This window comes from Protomyctophum parallelum (assembly GCF_964188405.1).
Source record: "Protomyctophum parallelum genome assembly, chromosome: 1".
NCBI lineage: Eukaryota > Metazoa > Chordata > Actinopteri > Myctophiformes > Myctophidae > Protomyctophum > Protomyctophum parallelum.
Window position 1 is genome coordinate 66,735,270 of NC_139697.1, and position 22,316 is coordinate 66,757,585.

The following is a 22,316-nucleotide window of genomic DNA, read 5'->3' on the forward strand; positions in this document are numbered from 1 at the left end:
CTCTGAAAATAGCAGATCTAATGTTGTGAGCTTGTAGACGCTAGCCATTTTCAGCATGCAACAAAGTGCAAAATCATGCAGCCATTACAACGCCATCAAGGCCTGACAAAATAAAGATTTTGTCGACAAAATCAACTGTACATTAAGATCTTATAGTTGGCTGACTAAAACTAAAACTTTTCATATGACAAAAAATATGACTAAAACTAAAGCTGTCAAAATTAACAATAAATTAAATAAATACTGCTGCTGACTGCTGTCGACCTATATGGATGTAACTGTTATGGACGTAACTATTTCTGACAGAAAATTGCTTTTTATAATTTCATACAGATCGGTCGGTATGTTATATTTATGGAAAACAAGGACAACTGCCAAGAAGAGTACGTTAATTTAGAAGCATGAGCACGGCGTTAGAAGGTGTATGAAAATTGATTCCTTAAATACGTTGAGGGATGCATTATGTTGTTTTGTTTTGATTGTTTTGTTCCACTTTTGCTTTGGCAATGTAAACGTATGTTTTCTCATGCAAATAAAGCTCCTTTGAATTGAATTGGAGAGAGAGAGAGAGAGAGAGAGAGATAATTAAAAGAGAAAACTAGCTAATGAGGTTCTGCATTTTCAAAGACTGCACTTTCACAAACCACTGCCCTTTTGATTAAAATTGATGTCCGTTAATCTACTTTGCTTACATAACCCAATGGTTTACATCAAGTAATCATTACGGAACTTGGACTGAATTTGTACATGTGCAATTAGACACACACGCACGCACGCACGCATGCACGCACGCACGCACGCACGCACACACACACACACACACACACACACACACACACACACACACACACACACACACACACACACACACACACACACACACACACACACACACACACACACACGGCGCTCTTCTGTCATGGAGGAAATATTTAGTTCTGTCAACATTTAGATATGGGATTACACCTCTAACCCAGTCCAACTGTCAAAACGGGGGAGCGAGGAGAGCTGGGCCGTATATAGAAACAGTCCCATAAACATTTAATTACGACCCTCGGCCCTTCCAAAGCCCTCCAAACCTCAGAGGCAATCACAGGATTATTGTTAGCAGCACTTGGGTATTTTCAGATCAGTCGCTTACTGTACGTGTACGGTGTTGCTGTCAGGCAGAAACCCTGTACTGTACCTCAACTTTTTCATAAAGCAATGCCCGCCTTATTTAATGCTGCAGTGTCAGCCAAAAGTAGAAAATCAAGCTGATATATATACGACTTTGATCATCGCCTATTTTTTCTTTTCTAAAGTAAAGTTAAAGTGTTAAAGTCTGTATGTGGGTTCTCAAAGCAGATAGACATGCTCACACTGCGTTACTCCGCTTGTAGATCTGCTATTTCTGAAAACATTTTGGACAATCTTGAAAGTGTATGAAAATAATTGAATTGTGAATTGTTTAACACAAATCTTCCTTTCTGGGGGCCCTTTCTGGCACAACACATTTTCAGTTGGGGGGGGGGGGGGGGGGTCCGCGGCCAAATACATTATAATTTTGAACTACACTGATGTAGTAGGCATTTGTAGAATCGTTGTGGACATAACTAAAGAATGCATGTGGGCATACAAGGTTTTCGCCGACAGCGATGGTGGCTCAAACCCATCCCGTTCCCTCCCTGCCAACGGGCCGACGGACAGACAGACAGACAGACAGACACAGCCGTCTTGACTTTGGACGCGGTTCTGACGCGGCTTGGCTTGTTAACTGGTCTGCCGGCTGTCTGAGAATCTATCTGAGGTCGTATATAGCACTAGGCCTATACTGTGGGTTCGGCTGGGTTCTGTTTTAACCACATGCTTAATCAGACCAGTGTGTGTCCAGTGGAAACCTTGTATGAATCTGATCTCAGGTCAGAATGGGTTAAGCACACACCGCAAACCCACTTCATCATGACGGGAGCAGGCCTGCTGGCTGGCTGGCTATAGCCGCGCGCCTCTGCAGATAAGCAGACAAGCTGCTGACATTGTGGAGACAAATGTCTCCCGCTCTCGGCAGCTCTCCTACATAGACTTCTAACAAGAAATCTGAACATATCACCCCGGTACTGGCCTCACTACACTGGCTCCCTGTACATTTTAGAATTGATTTTAAGATTGTAATACTGACTTTTAAAGCTCGGAATGGCCTGGCACCGCAATATCTAGCGGATTTTCTTAAACCCCACCAGCCTGTCCGCCAATTAAGGTCCTCTACCTTAGCCCTACTAGAGGTGCCTATAGTATAGAACAGACATGGTGACAAAAGGGGATAGGGCCTTTTCAAGCATGTCTCCTAGGCTCTGGAGCAGCCTGCCATCTGACCTGAGGTCTATTAGCTCCTTGGATATTTTTAAAACTAAATTAAAGACCCACTTTTATAGGAAAGCCTTTTTAAACCCATAACCAATGTATGCTTTAAATTCCCGTGATAATGTAATTTTATTCTGCCTGCTGTTTGATTGTTATTGATTGTTATGTAACACTGTTGTTTTTATATTGTTAAGCACTTTGTGACACTGTCAAAAAAGGTTTATTATTATTATTATTATTATTATTATTATTATTATTATTATTATTCTACAACCAACTGGGACAAGTCCTGGACCGGAAGTAGGCAGAAATGCTATGGACTCAGGCAACAGCCCAGCTTTAAATGCCTTCATTTTAGATAGTTTTGTAGTAATAGTACAACATAAACATTAAAGAGATTTTAGTTGTTACTGTACAATCATATCATACTATAATTAACTCAATGTCTGAATGTCTGTCAGAACAGAAACACCGCCGTATCTCCTCACCGCCTGCACCAATCGCTCCCACTTTTCACACAGGCATTGGCCATAATAATATGGAGGTCTTAACGAATTTAACAAATTCTAAATTAATAATGAATTTATTAGTGAATAAAAAAATACGAAAACGCACCCAGGGCGCAGTACCCCCCGCAGCCAAGTATTTTTTCTTAATGAACGACAATTAAAGATATTTATGGGGGGGGGGGGTATCTCACAACGGGTAAGGGCTAGTACTTTAAAACAGTTGCACACATGCTTAAAATTGCTCTTATTTTGCGCCGCCCTCGTTGAAAACTATGTATTTCCAACTCCAGCTTGTCTCACTTCAGGCTGCATGAACGGCGCTCGAGCGCTCGCTTTCTGCCCCGTCAATATCCCAACTCTTCTATTATTCATACCAGTGTGTGTCCAGTGGAAACCTCGTATGAATCTGATCTCAGGTCAGAATGGGTTAGAGATGCTCTGGTAGGGGGTTGTCTTTCACCCCAGAGGAACGCTCCGAACTCAGAGAACGGGGTATATGAGGACAGACCAACTAAACTACGCAGGATATAAATAGAAACATATAGCAATGTTCCCATTAGGTTCTGACTGTTGGACCTCAAATGAACCTCTTTTAACCAGACATTTTTGGTGTATGCAGCTACAGTCATAACATTAGATCAGTGGTTTTCAACCCTTTTTTACATCAATGCCCATTATTTATTCTGCATCTGAGCCACCACAGACCACCATTGGATGAGATTTAGCCTCTCAGACACAAGACTTATTATTTTAGACCCAAGACTTCAAGACTTGTCGTTGGATACGATTTTGTCCACAATAGGAGACGAACATTAATCAAAATAACAATTCTTCTACATTCTCTAATTGTATAGACTTCTTGAAAATTAAGTAATGCAGTTATGTTGTTTAACCGCAATTTAACTCCAATTTAACTTTGGTTTCATTTTACACTCTCAAGAGTTAAAGGTCTATAAGGGTCCATTTGGTTACCAACTCTCCATCATTTAGCTGAGGACCACCTGGATCCCCCTCAAGGACCAGTGGTGGTCCCCGGACCACTGGTTGAAAACCACTGCATTAGATACCATACCATACCATACCATCTTTATTTCTATAGCACATTTCAATAACAACAGGTTGTTCCAAAGTGCTTTACAATAAAATAATAAAAATCACAACTTCATATAAAAACAAACAACATACAGTACACAGTGTCACTTTCAACATCAAAAAGCTCATACTATGCTAGGAAAAGCCAAAGAATAAAAATATGTCTTGAGGCGTGATTTAAACACCTGAAGAGTGGGGGCCTGTCTTATGTGCAGAGGCAGCTCATTCCAGAGCTTGGGAGCTGCGACTGCAAAAGCCCGGTTCCCTCTAAGCTTCAGCCTTGATTTAGGCACCACCAGGAGAAGCTGGTCAGAGGACCTGAGGGTCCTTGTGGGAACATACGGTTTGAGTAGTTCAGAGAGATAAATGGGTGCCAAACCATTTATGATGATGTTTTACCTGATTTTTTTTTTTGTTTTACCGGATTTTTCCGTTTTTGTGCACCACCTAACACCATAAAACCGCCATTACCCTTTTCATGTCACGCACCTAGCACTAGCATGATGTGACAGAAGTAGCATGTTCTTAAATTCATATTTAGAATAAGAATATTTCAGATGTTTTTAAATCGGAGATGATGGAATGATGATGGATGATGATGGTCATGGAAGGGGAACCTTCTGAAAGCTTCATGGGCCAAAGATAATCAACTTCAAAATCTAAACAGAATCGGTCAAAATGACCTCTCAGTCATGCTACTGTAGTCTATAGAGGGCGTTTGTGCACCCCATGGGTGTGCACCGTGCACCGATGGTGTGGGAACCCCTGGCATAATTGAAAGCACACTCAATTCAGGGTGCAGTCAAGGACCCGTAAGCCATTAAAACAGGGAAAGTGACATTATGTTATGCTTTGAATATTCAAATATATATATTATGTGTGCAAATCTTTTAATATAATAATTGTTTTAAGTGATTTTTTTTTAACTTGGTTTGGCGGCAAAAAGGTCCTTGACACAGCACCATAACTTTGCTAACTTAACGTGATCTTCAGTGAGGTTTACCTTGCATAACAGCCTGGTCTCCCATGACCCGCTCCATGTATCCTGCTTCCAGCTTCTCGAAGGCCTCGTTGGTGGGAGCGAACAGGGTGTAGTGGCCAGCCTGGCCCAGCGTATCCATCACACCGGAGGCTAGAGCCAGAGCCTTTTGGAGAGACGACCAAGAAGACCGTTCAGAACCGGACACACACACACACACACACACACACACACACACACACACACACACACACACACACACACACACACACACACACACACACACACACACACACACTTTTATAAAGATGTACAAACAGCGGTGCAGCTCCTTGTTATACTTGTATCACATGGATTTATTTCAAAGAGGGCTCGGTGACTTGAGTCACCGAAGAGAGCATGTCGATGCTACAGACGTATTGATCCGGAATCCCTTGTGGAATACAAAATGGTGGCCACGGCTCAATGGGGATCTTACGCTGAAGGAAGTGAGGTCATCGTCCACTTCCAGGACGTCCTGGATAGTGTTGCCCACGGCGCTGATGACTCTGTCGATGACGTGCACCACGCCGTTGGTCGCCACCTGGTTGCCATGGATGATCCTGGCACAGTTTACTGTCACCACCTGCACAGGGACAGACAGGGAGGCTTTTATACGAGACTGATCCTGGCACTGTTTACTGTCACCACCTGCACAGGGACAGAGACGGAGGCTTTTATACGAGACTGATCCTGGCACAGTTTACTGTCACCACCTGCACAGGGAGGACAGAGAGGGAGCCAGGCCCAGGGAGGCTTTTATAATGCACTTTGAGACCCGAGACTATAGATTCTACAAAATGTCTTCTAATTGTCTTAAAATCCTATGATTCTATATCAGTGGTTATGAAACAATTTCATGCCAAGAACCCCCAGAATTATCTGTATTTGGGCGCGGACGTCCATATGAAAATATCTTTTCATATTGTGCTGACAAAGATGAACAAAAGGTAAAAGTTTACTAACTCACTATAGTCAACGAAGCAATCTTATTTTTCTACGATATGTATAGTAGGGGACATTGCTTAGGGACCCCCTGGGACTCTCTCAAGGACCCCTAGGGGTCCCCGGACGCCACTTTGGGAACCACTGTATTAAATGACAATGACGAGGTTTCAGATGTCTTCTGGATGCTTAGTGATCACAGAGAGCGACTATAACTGACCCCGTTGGAGTAGTGGTTGATGAGGAGGCCCAGGTCGTTGTACATGGAGGTCAGCGTCAGGTCGTTCTTCAGGTCCTTGGTGAGGAGACGGCGGTTCACCATGTGGTAGTGGAGAGCGTTGTACAGCTCGATGTTCACGTTGCTCACCAGCGCCGAGCGCACACTCTGCACACACACACACCACACACACATCAATGTTCACGTTGCTCACCAGCGCCGAGCGCACACTCTGCACACACACACACACACACACATCAATGTTCACGTTGCTCACCAGCGCCGAGCGCACACTCTGCACACACACACACCACACACACATCAATTTTCACGTTGCTCACCAGCGCCGAGCGCACACTCTGCACACACACACACCACACACACATCAATTTTCACGTTGCTCACCAGCGCCGAGCGCACACTCTGCACACACACACACCACACACACATCAATGTTCACGTTGCTCACCAGCGCCGAGCGCACACTCTGCACACACACACACCACACACACATCAATTTTCACGTTGCTCACCAGTGCCGAGCGCACACTCTGCACACACACACACCACACACACATCAATGTTCACATTACTCACCAGCGCCGAGCGCACACTCTGCACACACACACACCACACACACATCAATGTTCATGTTGCTCACCAGCGCCGAGCGCACACTCTGCACACACATCACACAGATCAGTTGAAACGTGAAATAACATCATGTGTAACATAGGCATAACATATTATCGTATCTACAGTACATAACATATTATCGTATCTACAGTACATAACATATTATCGTACAGTATCTACAGTAGGCTACTGTACATAACATAAAGATAAAGATAACAAAAATATCACATCTATCTACAAACTCAAAGCGCATCGCTTCGCACCACATTTTGAGCTTGTATATCTGCTACTTGTGATGCTACTTGATCGGGCGTAATTTTGGCTGAAGGGCCTTTGAGTCTTTGAGCCTAGTCGACATACATCACGGTATACATCACTGCACTCCATCTTTAAAGAGATTAGGCATTTATCAAATACGATAACACAAACAGTGAACCATGTGGTGCTACTCACAGGATCCAGCAGGTCCCAGGCGTCGTTGCTCGGGGCGAACATGGTGAAGGAACCCTTGCCTTCGATCTCCTCTCTCAGCTTGGAGACGTCCGAGTACTGCTGGGTGGTCGTGGCCTTCACCAGGCCCAGGGTGCCGTACACATGATCGATAGGAGCCACTATAGAAGCAAGGTTATAATAGTTATAATAGTTTTTTTTTTTACTTTTTAATTATAGTTTAGTTTTAGTTAGTTTTGACATATTTTTTTCTAATTCAGTTAGTTTTAGTTTGTTTTTAGAGCGGGTTTGCTAGTTTTTATTTTGGTGAAAATGCTTAGTTTTATTTTTTTTCGTAAAGGGGTTAGGTTTTAGTTCGTTTTGAGGACACACAATACAGTTTAGTTATCTTTTTTTTATTTTTATTAGTTTCAGTTAACTAAAATGTTTCGTTAATTCTAGTTTTCGTTTTTTTTTGTTAGTTTTAGTTAACTATTATAACCTTGTATAGAAGGCCAAACCAGAGAACAGGACATGCTTTCACTTAAAGTGATTCAGGAATCAGGATGTATTGTCCTTATCTGAGATCCCAGGTCCCTACTAAACCAGTGGCCAATATAAATGCTGTCTTTAACGGCTGAACAACAGTGTTACTTGACCTGAAATTTGATAATTGATTGTGATTTAAATGGAATGTGAGCTAAGTCTAGCATGCAGTCATTTTAAACTATAGGCTTTATACGCCTTGAGGGCACAGATTAATTGAAGACAACACAGCAGTAGTTTTTTTCCTTAGGTAACCTTTTCTTAAGTAAAACAAAAATAAAAAAAACAATACCAATACCACAATGCTGAGTTACAAGTAAAAGTCCGGTATTCAAACGTGTACTTCAGTATAATGTACACAAGTATTGGCATCAACATATTACTAAACGTAAAAGTACTCATTTAGCAGAATGTCCCATTTCATAAGTTTTCAAAATGTATAAAAGGAATCTTTTGAAAACGGCAGATCTACAAGCTCACAACTCGCGATGCAGCGCATTTTGAGCTTGTAGATCGGCTATTTTCAAATAGCCTAAGTATTGTACTTGAGTACACATTGTATGTATTGCTTACTTACCTGGAGGATTTCCAATTCTCAATACTGTAGATTCTATTGTAATTTCTACTCCATTACTTCTCAGAGGCAAATATTGGACTTATAATTGTAATGGAATATTTGCCTCTGAGATGTAGTGGAGCAGATGTAACAGTAGAATTAACATAATTGAGAATTAGAAAAAGTAGTAAGTAAACAATACATACAATTTGTAGTCAAGTACATTACTTGAGTACATGTATACTTGCATTTACCACTGCAACACATGATGGGAACTGTGTTGTGAGCATAGTTGTGTGAGCCACTGACCTGCAGGACAGCCCTTCATGCCTTCCAGCTTCATGTAACCAGGACAGCACTCGTACAGCACCATCCTGTCAACACACAAACAAACAAACAAACAAACAAACAGCGTCATGTAACCAGTACAGCACTCGTACAACACCATCCTGTCAACAAACAAACAAACAAACAAACAAACAAACAAACAGCTTCATGTAACCAGTACAGCACTCGTACAGCACCATCCTGTCAACAAACAAACAAACAAACAGCTTCATGTAACCAGTACAGCACTCGTACAGCACCATCCTGTCAACAAACAAACAAACAAACAAACAGCTTCATGTAAACAGTACAGCACTCGTACAGCACCATCCTGTCAACACACAAACAAACAAACAAACAAACAAACAAACAGCTTCATGTGGACAGCACTCGTACAACACCATCCTGTCAACACACAAACAAACAAACAAACAGCTTCATGTGGACAGCACTCGTACAGCACCATCCCGTCAAGAAACAAACAAACAAACAGCTTCATGTAACCAGTACAGCACTCGTACAGCAACAAACAGTCAACAAACAAAGTACAGGATTGTCAATGTCTGGTGGAAACCTTGGTAATCATGCAGTCACAACTTAAGCTCTTAATTGTTAATACTTTTCATTGGATAAATTGGCTAAATATTAATAAAGCCAGTGGCGTGCAGAGAGCACTGAGGGAGGTTGTACACAAAGCCCCAAAAATCACATGCACGGCACATCATGCACGTGTGCACGTGCAACATTTTAGCAGTTTGTAGCCTCTTTTTTTTTTGCCTATTTTCCTCCAAGTTCATTTTCCATCATTTCACCACCTGGCATGCTGGCACCTGCAGATAAGATAATGTTAACATGTTGTTCCACTGGAAAGTACTGTTCCACTGGGACTTGTTTACAGGATCCAGTAAACCGACATTATTATTACAGTTATGTTGATATATTTCTCATTATACACACAATTTGAATTCACCCTTTTTCAGCCTTCTGATTGGTCCCTGACTGACTAACCAGCAGGCTCTTTCTGCCTTGTTGTTTTGCACATAGCAGCGGTCGTTTCTTCCAACGTGGAGTATGTATGAATCGTAATTCGAAACATTCATGCACCACCACATGCACAATGCATAAAAACTAATTCAGTGGAGCAAAATGGCAAATAAATAGCCATAGCACAATGTTCCCGAGAAGACAACCACCATTCGACAATGTTCTCAACAGGATTCGTAACAGATGCATGTCATGGTTGTAGTTAGATATTCAATGGGCTAAATATGCATCCAACCCTTCCGTGTTCAGTTTGGGTCGGTCGCCAGCCGACTCATTGCTATAGTGGATGTACGGTATGGTACGCAAAATTGTTTTCCTAGGATGGTGCTGGGATAACGGTACACAGTGTTTCGAGTGTACATATTATGTATTCCTCATGGGTGGGAGGCAGTCAGTGCGTGAGCAGTGAGCAGTGAGAGTGGGTGAGTGGAGGGAGGCAGCAGTGTAACAGCCATTTTTCAAAAGGAGATTTTAAGATGTTTTTAACTCATGTCATCATGTCAACGTCGCCACACAAATAATACAAACTATGAAGAACCACAACATCAAATAATCAAATGAAATAGTGTGGTTTAAATAACTCAACTCAACAAAATCACAACTGTACGTCCACTAGCAATGAGTCGGCGGGCGACCTGAAGTGCAGCGACGGCCCAAGCTGAAGGGTTGGATGCATATCAGGAGAGAAATGTTTAATATTTTCCAAAAATACTGAAGAAAGCTGAAGAATGCTGTGTCCCTGTGCAAGGTGAGACAGTGCAGCAGGGAAGGGTTGCACAACATAATGAAATGTAACGGCCATTCTTGTCAATAATACATCTGATAATTCCAAGCCTGGAATCCAACAGTGAATGAGTTTGTCAAACCTAAAGCCCATTTCCAACACACCATTTAAGTTGTACAGTACAGTACAGTACAGTACAGTACAGTACAGTACAGTACAGTACAGTACAGTACAGTACAGTACAGTACAGTACAGTACAGTACAGTACAGTACAGTACAGTACAGTACAGTACAGTACAGTACAGTACAGTATATCCCCTTTCAAGAAGGCAATTCAAAGTGCTTTATCTGTACACAAAACAGACATTTTACACTAAGACAAAATGCTAACGGAACAGACAAAGAAACGACATTCAAATACAATACAAATTGTTATTGAAGAGTTAAGAGAATAGAAATAAGAATGAGCTTTAAAAAAAATACATGAATTCCTAAGTCCTACAGTACAAGGACAAACTGTTATAGTGCAGCACAATAAATGCATCAAAAACCTCAATAAAAGCCAGCCATAAACAGAAAAGCCTTCAGCTTTGATGGAGAGTTGTAGCAGACCTGCAGCTTTCTGGGAGTTTGTTCCAATTATGTGGTGCATAATTTTATATTCATTTGAACCCCATTTAAAACGTCTAAATCATGTTTGTCAAATATGGACACACTGTCATGCATTCTCAACATATTAGGTGATATAGAATCATGCATCATTAAAGCATGTTTATGGACCAGGAGGAGATAGGAAAATATTACCATCCCCTAATATGTCCTCATAATTGAAACAAACAAAGTTTAAAGCGTAAACAAGAACTTAATTTGTCATCACAGACACTGAGACAAGACCAGACATTAGCAATTAATGGAAAGACATACCTTCCAACAACATATAACAACAAAGATGCACTCCACCAGCTGTGTTCATTTCATCTTTAAGATCTACTCAACGGTCTGTATTCACTTAATCTTTAACCCAGTCAGGGCGGGAACCCGTTTTGGTGTTTTAAGCATTATGATATACTTTAGCTATCGGCGGGCAAATACATACAGTATAATTTTTGGGGTCCTTGACATGAAAATGTTTGAGAAACGACTGACATAGGAACATGGGTTTTTCAGAAAACTGTCAGGATTTAGAAGACATTGTATAATTTGAATTGTCCTTAGGTCTAAATGGGTTGTGCTCAACAATCTGTGTTCTGTTCGGCTTTGGAGGCAGAATATTTCCTACACAAAGCCACACGTGTGTCACATTAAAGAGTTTCCGAACAAGAACACCAATCGACCATACAGATGTTCTGTATTCTGTATGTTAGTCCTGTTTCAACTCAAAAGGTGTTCAGAAACTCCAAAGAACATCCAAACAACATTAAACAGGCACGACCAGAAGAAGAAACAGATCGACTTTGCAAAGAGGGAAAAAAGGAAAACAATGACTGAACGGAAGGTAAGGAAAGATTACACAAAGAAAACGCTGGTGTCTGGAGAAGCTTGTAACTGTATGCCATGTATGGTGTCACAGGCTGAAAATAGCTGATCTACAAACGTACAATGCATTGCACGTTCGACGTGTTGTGGGGTGGTGGTGTACGATGAAGCAGCAGTTAGGGTTAATACAGCCAAAGGAAAATTAATCAAAAATAGATTTTAGTAAGTGCATGAAAATATAATGTGCCTTCACCAAAAATATGATAAAAGTTTTAAAAAATATATTTTTTGACTACTGGGTGTTGGGTAAATAAGCTATTTCAAGATGTTGGTTTCACGTAATTTATAGATAATGACAAGGCATTTACCATTATTTTGTATTCTATTACGTATGTTTGAAAATATGTACGAAAATAAGTCTTAGTTGCAACCCTAGCAGCAATAGAATTGCATAAAAAATAGTGCAAATCAGTAAATCAGTAAAGATAGAAGACAGTCACTATTTTGCGTGTCTTAACACATCGATTGCGCAAAACGCTCTAAAGCGCTTTATTAATATCGAACGCCGTCTGCGCATAACGCTCTAAAGCGTTTTATTGGTTTTTTTTATGATTAATGTGCTTCATATTTATACGCGCCCGGACAACATAGAAAGTAACACCGATGTCTCTAGGAAGGTCCGTTATGTGATCCGGGAGTTAAAAGCCCCCCCCTCCTGAAAAGAGGTCTGGTCTATGCGGCATGCCGTATCCATTACGACGTACTGGAGGCGGCCTCGCCGGCATGCACGGCATAGACCAACGCAGATGTCAAGGGGATCTAAAATGGAGGTACCCATGCTAGTGTGTGTGTGAATACACTTGATTCCCCTCCCCTCCTGTTTCTACATGGTTTTTCCCGAGGCAGCAATGTAGGCCCCCCCCTCTTCGTTTCGGATCGTCGCATTTCAGTTTCAGTCCCCCCCCACTCACTTACCCACTGTGGCTGTGCCTCGAACTGCCTTTCACCGCTGCTTCGTCCTCTCATTCTCGGAAAGAAATAGCCCTCTGCCCGACGTTACTAGGAGAGATCACCGCCGTGGAACCCCCCCCAGGCCCGCGTTGCGATCGCTTTCCACCTCGTCCTCTCATTCTCGAAAAAAGAGAGCCCTCTGCCCGTATATAAGAATAATCTGCAACGGTCGCCATGTCATAATGATACGCGAAACGAATGACGTATTATGAGAGAGATGATCAACTGGCCGCTTTATATGTCTTGACCACCCATGTTTGGGCAAATAAGCCCGTATAGCGATTCTCGACTCGACACCGTGGATCACCATTAGCCATAGAGCCTTCGCCAGGCAACACTATCCGTACTCCGTAGTGTGGTTGTAACCGACTTTTTATTCATTATAATTGCAGTGATAAGACCGCAATGAAGGCGTCTGCGACGTAATCGACCCGTTTGTAATGTACAGTATAACGAATACACATTGATTAGAGTCTCTCTCTCTCCTCCTTTCCACCGCTTATCTCTCCTGAGGTTCTTTGCCCCAGAACATGTCCAGACATGTCTGTCAACAACGACTAACGTGTCTCACCGTTACACAATACACTATCGTTCTGAAACGATCGGAAGGTAGACTGCCTGGTACACTGATCAAGACATGTGTTGCCCCCCCTGTTACTGAGACAATTTCAGATATGTCTATAGTATGTACATGTCGCTATATGCCTTGTCTAAAATACTATTTTTCAGAGAGGATTTCAGAGAATGAAGGACCTGAAGAACTATTATTCTGTTTCATACGGTATATAGTATGTACATGTCGCTATATGCCTTATTTTGTGAATATTTAGTTGTCAGTTCCTTGTCTTGTCTAAAATACTCTGAGGATTTCAGAAAATGCATGGACCTGAAGAACCATTATTCACAAAATAAGGCCTATAGCGACATGTACATATGATATACCGTATGAAACAGAAGACTTCACACCCATGTGAAGTGAGCAGTGCAATGTATGCAACATTGCACTGCTCACTTCACAGGGGTGTGATTTGTATTATTATTACAGTAGAAGTATTTTTCTTATGAAAGCAGAGAGTCTTCTGTTTCATACGGTATATCATATGTACATGTCGCTATAGGCCTTATTTTGTGAATAATGGTTCTTCAGGTCCATGCATTTTCTGAAATCCTCTCTGGTGGGCGCAAGCTGCATTCAACAGCCAATTACTGACAAACTATACATGGGACCATGTGTATTTGTTTTCCTCCTAAAAGTAGACATTCAGGGCTTTCATTCAGTGTGTAGTATGTATATGATATTATTTGTGTTCATTTTTATATCTGTCTGTCAATGTCTGTCAACTTCAACCTTCCATATCTCTGCTGTTTCTTCAAAAGAGCAGCGTGCAGCGAAAAGCAGGTTTTAGAAAAAGGTCAATATCTCCAGAATGGAAGATGGTAGAATCATATTTTTTTTTTAAATTGAAGTGGACTAGTTTGGCGTTCTTTTGATTTATGCGATGTGCGATGTGCTATAAGAGGCCCCTCGCTGTGGGCCCCTAAAAAGTTAAAAAGTCCAATGTTAATCGTGTAGCACAAGCAATCCTGAGTAGAATTTCAAGCGTTAGCAATCAATGTGTTAAGTACCAGGTCTTATTCCCTAACTTGAGTAAACTAAAGACCTGGAGGCGTGATCAATGCCATTTGGCTATTCTGAGTGGCCAAAGAGCATTGATCACGCCTCCAGGTCTTTAGTTTACTCAAGTTAGGGAATAAGACCTGGTACTTAAGACACGCAAAATACAGCCCACAGTGAGTCTGAATACAAAGTGAAGACACAGTTCCACAGTCTATAAGATCAGAGAGCTTTATAACCATGCGGACACTGGCAGAGGAACACACGTGTGCTTTAATGGCCCAATGTTTCAAAGTGGCACCAGAAACACAGCAATAAGACCTGCGGGCTAGAGGGGCAGAATACAAAGCTTCTTCACTAGCCAAGAATCATTCCCTTTAGAGCCAGCATCAATAAACCCAGCAAGCAACAGAAATATACTGTAAACAGTGAAATAGGGAAAGTATGAAAAAAGTGACAAATACCATTGCATCAAGATGTAAGAGTAGCCTGGAACTAAAAGTAACGTGAGAAGGTAACAAATTAACTAAAACAGCTGTTGGAGATGGAACAATAAAGAATATCTATTGGAACATCCTGAGATACAATATTGATTCCATGTCCTCCAACAAATGCTGGCACAGTGTTAACACACACACACGTGTTTCCAGTTCAACTCTGCTGCTGAGCCAATCAAACAAAGCTATGGGGGGGAAATGAACCGGAACAGCAAACAGGTATACGGTATATTATGCCACCTTCTGGAAAGTACCGGTAAACACGCAGCTATAGTTACCGTATCATACCGTACTTCTATCCATGTCTGACCTGCTACTATAAATGCACCAAGTCTCTGTATGTACTAAGCCACGTAAATCGAGAACCGTTCGCCCCACCGACTTCACGCGGTGTCGAGTTTGTCGGATAGCCGGTTGTCCAGAACCAGCACAAAGGTCTCTGCCCGGGCTCTGGACCTGATCACCGCTACTATATCTCCATATATGGAGCTGGCCTGTTCTGACATCACAATGTCAGTGCCTGATAAAGAACTCCATATATGGGAATAAAAAGGGACACAGACAGAATAACTGGGTGGGGCATGCATTTCCAACTTGCATCGTTCCAAGTAGGCCAGTGCCCAACGGGCACCGCTCTCATGAGCCAAAGTCAGAGATCATACAACTAGTATAGTAGTACGTAGTACTACTGTACCTTGCACTGACGTTGAGTCTGACCACCAAACCTTCACATTATTTAAATAGCAGAATCAAGAAACTTTGGGGAAATTCATGCCACCCTACAGAATATTCTGTAAGATGTCCATATCATCATCATAGTAGTACACTAGTAGTAGGTTATTAGTACTGTAGGTTAAACCTATATAAATAGAATGGTGGGGTAGGTTTGTGCACGCACGCACGCACGCACGCACGCACGCACGCACGCACACACGCACGCACGCACGCACGCACGCACGCACGCACGCACGCACACACACACACACACACACACACACACACACACACACACACACACACACACACACACACACACACACACACACACACACACACACTCTTATTGTACTGCACTTCTTCTGCTCACAAAGTAAATATGCATGTTATCAGTGAATGACGCCCATTTTGCATAAACACTGAGTGGACAAATGACTGAAGCCATTATGTTGCCATCATGAGTAAACACATTAAACAGTGTGAATAACTCTTTCCAGTGTTTAGTGACTAAGAAGAACAGATCATGACATAATCAACACAGATGTTTCACTGCAACGCCTTCCACAGTACTGAGCAGGGCCGGTCCTGAGCAATCTGGCATCCCAGGCAGGAGTTTTCAGGTTTTTTTGGGGGGAGACGCAAATATATATATATATATATATATATATATATATATATATGCAGGCCAAGCATGCAGCCGCCTGGGCCTGTAGGAAGGGCCAGGCCTGGTACTGAGACTCTGAAGATGGTGACAGATACAGATCAGACAACTCTCTTTCATACTAAAACACCCTGCATGTCCAACGCTCCAAGCATCCTAGACCTCTGCACCTTCCTCACTCAGTCAGGACTCACAGACTCACTCCCCATTCTCCACCAGTCTAAAAACCCACTTCTTCAAGACTCCCCCAGTCCCCCTAGACTCCATCTCTCCCCCTAGCACTCACCTCTTCAGACTCCATCTCTCCTCCTAGCACTCACCTCTTCAGACTCCATCTCTCCCCCTAGCACTCATCTCTTCAGACTCCATCTCTCCCCCTAGCACTCACCTCTTCAGACTCCTTGTATGGCTTATTGTCACCTATTTTGTGTTAGATGCTAATAGGGGTGTTCTTGACAAAAATAAATTGTCGACTAATAGTCATACAGTAGTTGTTAGTTCCATGCAATCATGCCAGCCTTGTCAGGTCGATGAGATTGAGAATATTCTAATTAGTTGGTTTCACAATGACTGGCGGCTACAGAAAGCTATAGGCTGGCAGAAGGAGGGTCTATTTTGGGGCTCTCGACACTCAGTCACTAAAACAAAAAGCTTTCTGCAAACAACTATGATGGGACAGCTCTATAGATGCTAGTTATACTGTGCAGATGCATGTTGGTTACTTGTTCACATGTACTTTAGAAAGATATATACTGTCTGATTGTCAAATTACAAATCCTAAGTATATGTTATTTAGAGCCAACATTTTCACATCAAGGACCCGCAAAGACGAGACATAAAAGGCGATAGACAGATGGTTGATGTTTAGCATGGTAGTTAGACTTAATTGTTTTCATTCCACCCCATTTACATGACCGCTTATCCTGTCTTTTGTTGGCTTCATGCCAGTTATACTCCCTTCGGAGAAGAGCATCTGCTAAATGCCTAAATTGTAAAATTTCAAATTGTACCTCCAGGATAAACACGACGAGAGAACCCCACGGTTCTCCTAACTACTGGAGTGAGTTTACAGTAAGAGAGGGTTTAGTCCAAAGTACTTCAGTGAGTTTTTCTTCGTATTTTTTGGGCTAATTAGTGGAGCATATTTATTTACACAATCCAAGCGTTGCAGCCGAGTCGTGAAAGGGAGTGTGCTTCCTGTTTTCCCATGGAAGTACGGCTGTGATTCTACAGTGGTGCAGAGTTTGTCTCCATGGGTTCAGGCCCAGGGCTGTGTCCAACACCAATACTGTAAGTGTGTTGCCTTTCCCCTCCAGAGATGAACAGGAACACAGATTATGATGTGTTATTGGGAGCGGTGACAGAAAACCACAGGGCTGTCCAAGGTCAATATTCCCAGAGAGAAAATGTACACATTTCTTGTTCCACAGTGAGTCATCACAAAACGTGATTCAGATCCGCTGGCTTATCAGACGTTCAAGTCGAGAGAGAAAAACTAAACAAAAGAGAATTCAGAAGCATCTCTCCCTGCACTTACTTCTGGGGATTGTTCAGACTTCAGGCAAATGTGTTTTGTCAAATACAATCTTTGGAGTGACTAGTATCAGACATTCCACACTGTTCACAGATCACAGATCTGATTTGTGTATTCAGAGGTTGGCTACATCACAATGTGATGTGCTGTGAGCTTGTAGATTGGCTTTTAGGGCAGCCATAGTAGAATGGGTATGAGGCCGTCCGGGAAACAGAGGGTCCCAGGTTCAATATCGTATGTGCCGAGGTGTCTAATAAGAAAGACACCTAGTGATTCCAATCAGGATATGCCAATTTTATTTTATTTTGGCTGCCAGTCTGAACATAGCCTTATAGACTACTTGTAATTATACCGGGTATAATCTTGTTTCCTAACGTTTCCTGGATCGGGGCCCACTTGAAAATTACGTGTTGCCATTCGGCAATAGTGTCCAGACTCCAGGGGATGTACAGAACATCAAGCCACCTCACACTACAGAAACCACATGACCACATAGCTCGGCAAGGCTTAATTATTATCGTAAAAATCGTGTTTAGCCAATCATTTGGGGACCCACTTACAATACCTCACGGCTCACCAGTGGCCCCGGCCGGCCCACAGGTTTGGGACTCACTTTACGTAATGTACACGCTGCTTCAACTGCTTTCTCAAAACCTTTGTGTCTTTTTTTTCCTTTCTCTTCCTTTTTTTTATATTTTAACTATGAGTGCATGCGGGTCTGTTCTGAATATGTCTGACAACGCCAGTCCTAGCTGTCCTTCACAGAGTAATCAGCCCATGTTTTGATGATTATACACTATATACTGTTCCAATAAAGTGGCTGGATGTCAGGCAGGTATGAGGTCATGGTATATACTGTGACAACATAATGGATGAGGGTCTGGAGACTGACTGGAGGTGGAACTAACCCTCACACACCACCAGACCCAGGCAGAGCAGAGGGATCCAACAGAGAGTGAACTAACCCTCACACCACCAGACCCACCAGACCCAAGCAGAGCAGAGGGAGCCAACACACAGTGAACTAACCCTCACACCACCAGCACCACCAGACCCAAGCAGAGCAGAGGGAGCCAACACACAGTGAACTAACCCTCACACCACCAGCACCACCAGACCCAGAGCAGAGCAGAGGGAGCCAACACACAGTGAACTAACCCTCACACCACCAGCACCACCAGACCCAGAGCAGAGCAGAGGGAGCCAACACACAGTGAACTAACCCTCACACCACCAGACCCACCAGACCCAGAGCAGAGCAGAGGGAGCCAACACACAGTGAACTAACCCTCACACCACCAGACCCACCAGACCCAGAGCAGAGCAGAGGGAGCCAACACACAGTGAACTAACCCTCACACCACCAGACCCACCAGACCCAGAGCAGAGCAGAGGGAGCCAACACACAGTGAACTAACCCTCACACCACCAGACCCACCAGACCCAGAGCAGAGCAGAGGGAGCCAACACACAGTGAACTAACCCTCACACCACCAGACCCAGACCCAGAGCAGAGGGAGCCAACACAGAGTGAACTAACCCTCACACCACCAGACCCAGACCCAGAGCAGAGGGAGCCAACACAGAGTGAACTGACCCTCACACCAGCAGACCCACCAGACCCAGAGCAGAGCAGAGGGAGCCAACACAGAGTGAACTAACCCTCACACCACCAGCACCACCAGACCCAAGCAGAGCAGAGGGAGCCAACACAGAGTGAACTAACCCTCACACCAGCAGACCCAGGCAGAGGGAGCCAGGAGTATAGAGTGCTCTCCAGATGGGCTCCACACTCACAGCAATGAAGGCGCAGATGTTTAAACATGAACACACAGCCTTGCACACATAAAGTACACTGCATGCGTGCGCACAGACATACAAATAAGTGTGCACGGTTACATGCACGCGCACACGCACGCACGCGCACATACAGTAGAATGCACATTCACATGGTGGGGGATCTTGCCATGTTTAAAAACATTAGACAGTTTTATTTTTCAGCCCTGGATCTTTCAGGGTCTTTTTACATTTTGTGAATGCCCAAATTGCTTCCTGAAAACACTGTATACATACATAATACTGTACATACATATGAACTATATAGAAATAGCAACACCTACTGTACAACAATTTTACAATCCATCCTAACAGTACTGCTAGGCCTCGATGCCGTCGTAATGGCAGATTTCACACTTTCACACATATTTTCAGCATGCAACCACGTGTAAAATGACTGGATGTCTTGTCCACTAGACAGTCCCTTCCTAACATTTTAGTCAATAGGTTTTATTTCTTGACAAAATTGTTGATATCTTTTTAGACATCATAGCTTAGTTTTCCTTTTCGTTTCTATTTAGTTTTTGTCGGTGAAAAAAGGTAGTCGGCGGACATTTTTCGTCTTCGTTTTAGTCGACGAAATCAACACTGGTCAACACTCAACACCAAGGTGTACATTTCTAAAATGGAAAGATAGAGAGACCATCTCCAGGCTCCAATCACTGCCAGATATATACAGATGTGACATTCCAAAGTTTCAGAGACCCTGCCATTTAATTGGCACTCAGTGAATTGTCCAAGCAAGTGTGAAATTGTGCCAGGCACAAATTGGCATCTTTTCACAAAGGGCAAATCAGGAACGACAAAGTGAAGAGAAGTACCGTATAGGAACAGGCTAGATGTAAATACTTTAAACTAAAGCTAGCAAAAAATAAACTAGAATAAAAAAAATGCTCTACATATTTCATATTATTTTGGCTATACAGTATGTATTATGTTTTACTGTACATGCTGAGTACAGTATAGTGCATCCCGTAGAATGCAGAGGTCGTTGTTGTATTGCGTCCCTCTATAAACTGCATTTTGGGATGCAAAATGCACCATATTTTAATGTCTGTACTGTACAAGTACAACATCATCCTCTACATCGTTCTCCGAGTGCCCTCGAGATCTGAGACACAAGTTCTTGCAATCTCTGTTGCTCATTGTTGCCACACCAAGTTAATTCACATTCAGTCCCTGCTCAGAACATCTGGAAGAAACTCTACAACTAACTACAACAGTGGTTCTCAACGTGCGGTCCAGGGACCCCCCAGGGGTCCTTTGAGGGATGCTTCAGGGCAGGGACCACCCAGCAAAATTATAGATGTTATAGGTCTGTAACCATTCATTTGGTTCCATTTGTACACTATACACTCTCAGCGTTATGAGTGTCCGTAGGCTATGGCATTACCAACTGGGGTTCCTTGAAATAAAAAATAGAGAACTTTACGAACCAATACTCTAGAGTCTACAGTACAGATGGGGTTAAAGTGATGTTTTATTCATTAAATGAGCTTCTGGGGGGGTTATTTCCAGCTTTAACACTTTCATGACAGTAACTAAGTGGTGAATTGATCCCAGTCACAGCGCCTCACTGAGAGGCTAATTGATTCCACCTGAGTTCCAGCAGCTCCAGTCGGGGAGCGCTTAGCAGAAAATGGCTTGTTAGGAAGTCTCCGCGGAGCCGTTCCTCCACAGAGTAGATCGTTAGCAGCCACACGAAGGGGCAATTTGGGTAATGAATGGAGAATAGCGCTAACAGGGCGTGAGTTTTATGAACTGGAGTCTCAGTTATGTCTTTTGCTCCCCGTAGATTCACAGCAGGGAATTCCAGTTTCACCCGACCCTATGCAGCACATGTCTCGCCACCATTCCTCTTATCTCTCAGTGTCAGACGTGACGCACCTGAACTATATATATCGTTGGATTCGTTGCCGTTTGGTGGAAACCATGTACCGTTCTGCAAGTCCGACCATTAGACTATTACTTTGTAAGGAAATGCAAAGAAGTTCCAATATTCAATGTAGTTATTATTCAGCGAAAAGCTCTTTCAAAAAGAAACCCACAGGAAAAACCCATTTTAAACAGGCGCTGCTATTTTTTAAAGCAAAACCAAGAAAAAATATAAAAAAGGTGAAATATGGAGTCAGTGACACTGTGTTCATTTAACTTTTGAGAGTGGACTTGGTTGCATCTGTACACTCTCAGAGCTACAAATGGGTAAATTAGGTAAATTACCACTGACACTTTTACTGTGTACACATGTTCTGTATTTAACACAGCAAATATCGTTGTTTTAATTTGACTCTGAGATGATGATGAAGAAGAATGGACCCAAATAGAGGACTCCCAAGCACTGCAGCATGCCAATAGCCCCAAAGAACCTCTGCTAATCTCTCATCAACACCCAAATCCAAGGGAGACATTCATCACAGCTGGCTGGATTTCCTCCAGTGTACTGCAGCTGAACAATGTTCACACTGTCCCACTACCGTTTTGTTTTTTTTCCCCCCGCAAAAAGTTCCATTTCAGCTTAGTCACAGACAGTTAACACAGAGATAGCGTCTGCTCGTCGTTTCACTTCGAGTTTTTATCGCTCGTAAA

General features: G+C 42.7%; 1 protein-coding gene across 4 annotated transcripts in view; it reads right to left on the reverse strand.

Annotated features, from left to right (window-relative positions):
* The window catches only part of LOC310860920 (periostin-like), a 50,272-nt gene that overhangs the window by 21,069 nt on the left and 6,887 nt on the right, over positions 1-22,316 (reverse strand). For all 4 annotated transcript variants that reach the window (XM_083768116.1, XM_083768115.1, XM_083768117.1 and 1 more), the window contains exons 3-7: positions 8,598-8,662; positions 7,211-7,368; positions 6,125-6,289; positions 5,399-5,545; positions 4,945-5,086 (exon numbers count right to left, since the gene is read on the reverse strand). In XM_083768116.1, coding sequence (XP_083624242.1) covers positions 4,945-5,086; positions 5,399-5,545; positions 6,125-6,289; positions 7,211-7,368; positions 8,598-8,662 — 677 coding nt within the window. The remainder of the gene's footprint in view (positions 1-4,944; positions 5,087-5,398; positions 5,546-6,124; positions 6,290-7,210; positions 7,369-8,597; positions 8,663-22,316) is intronic.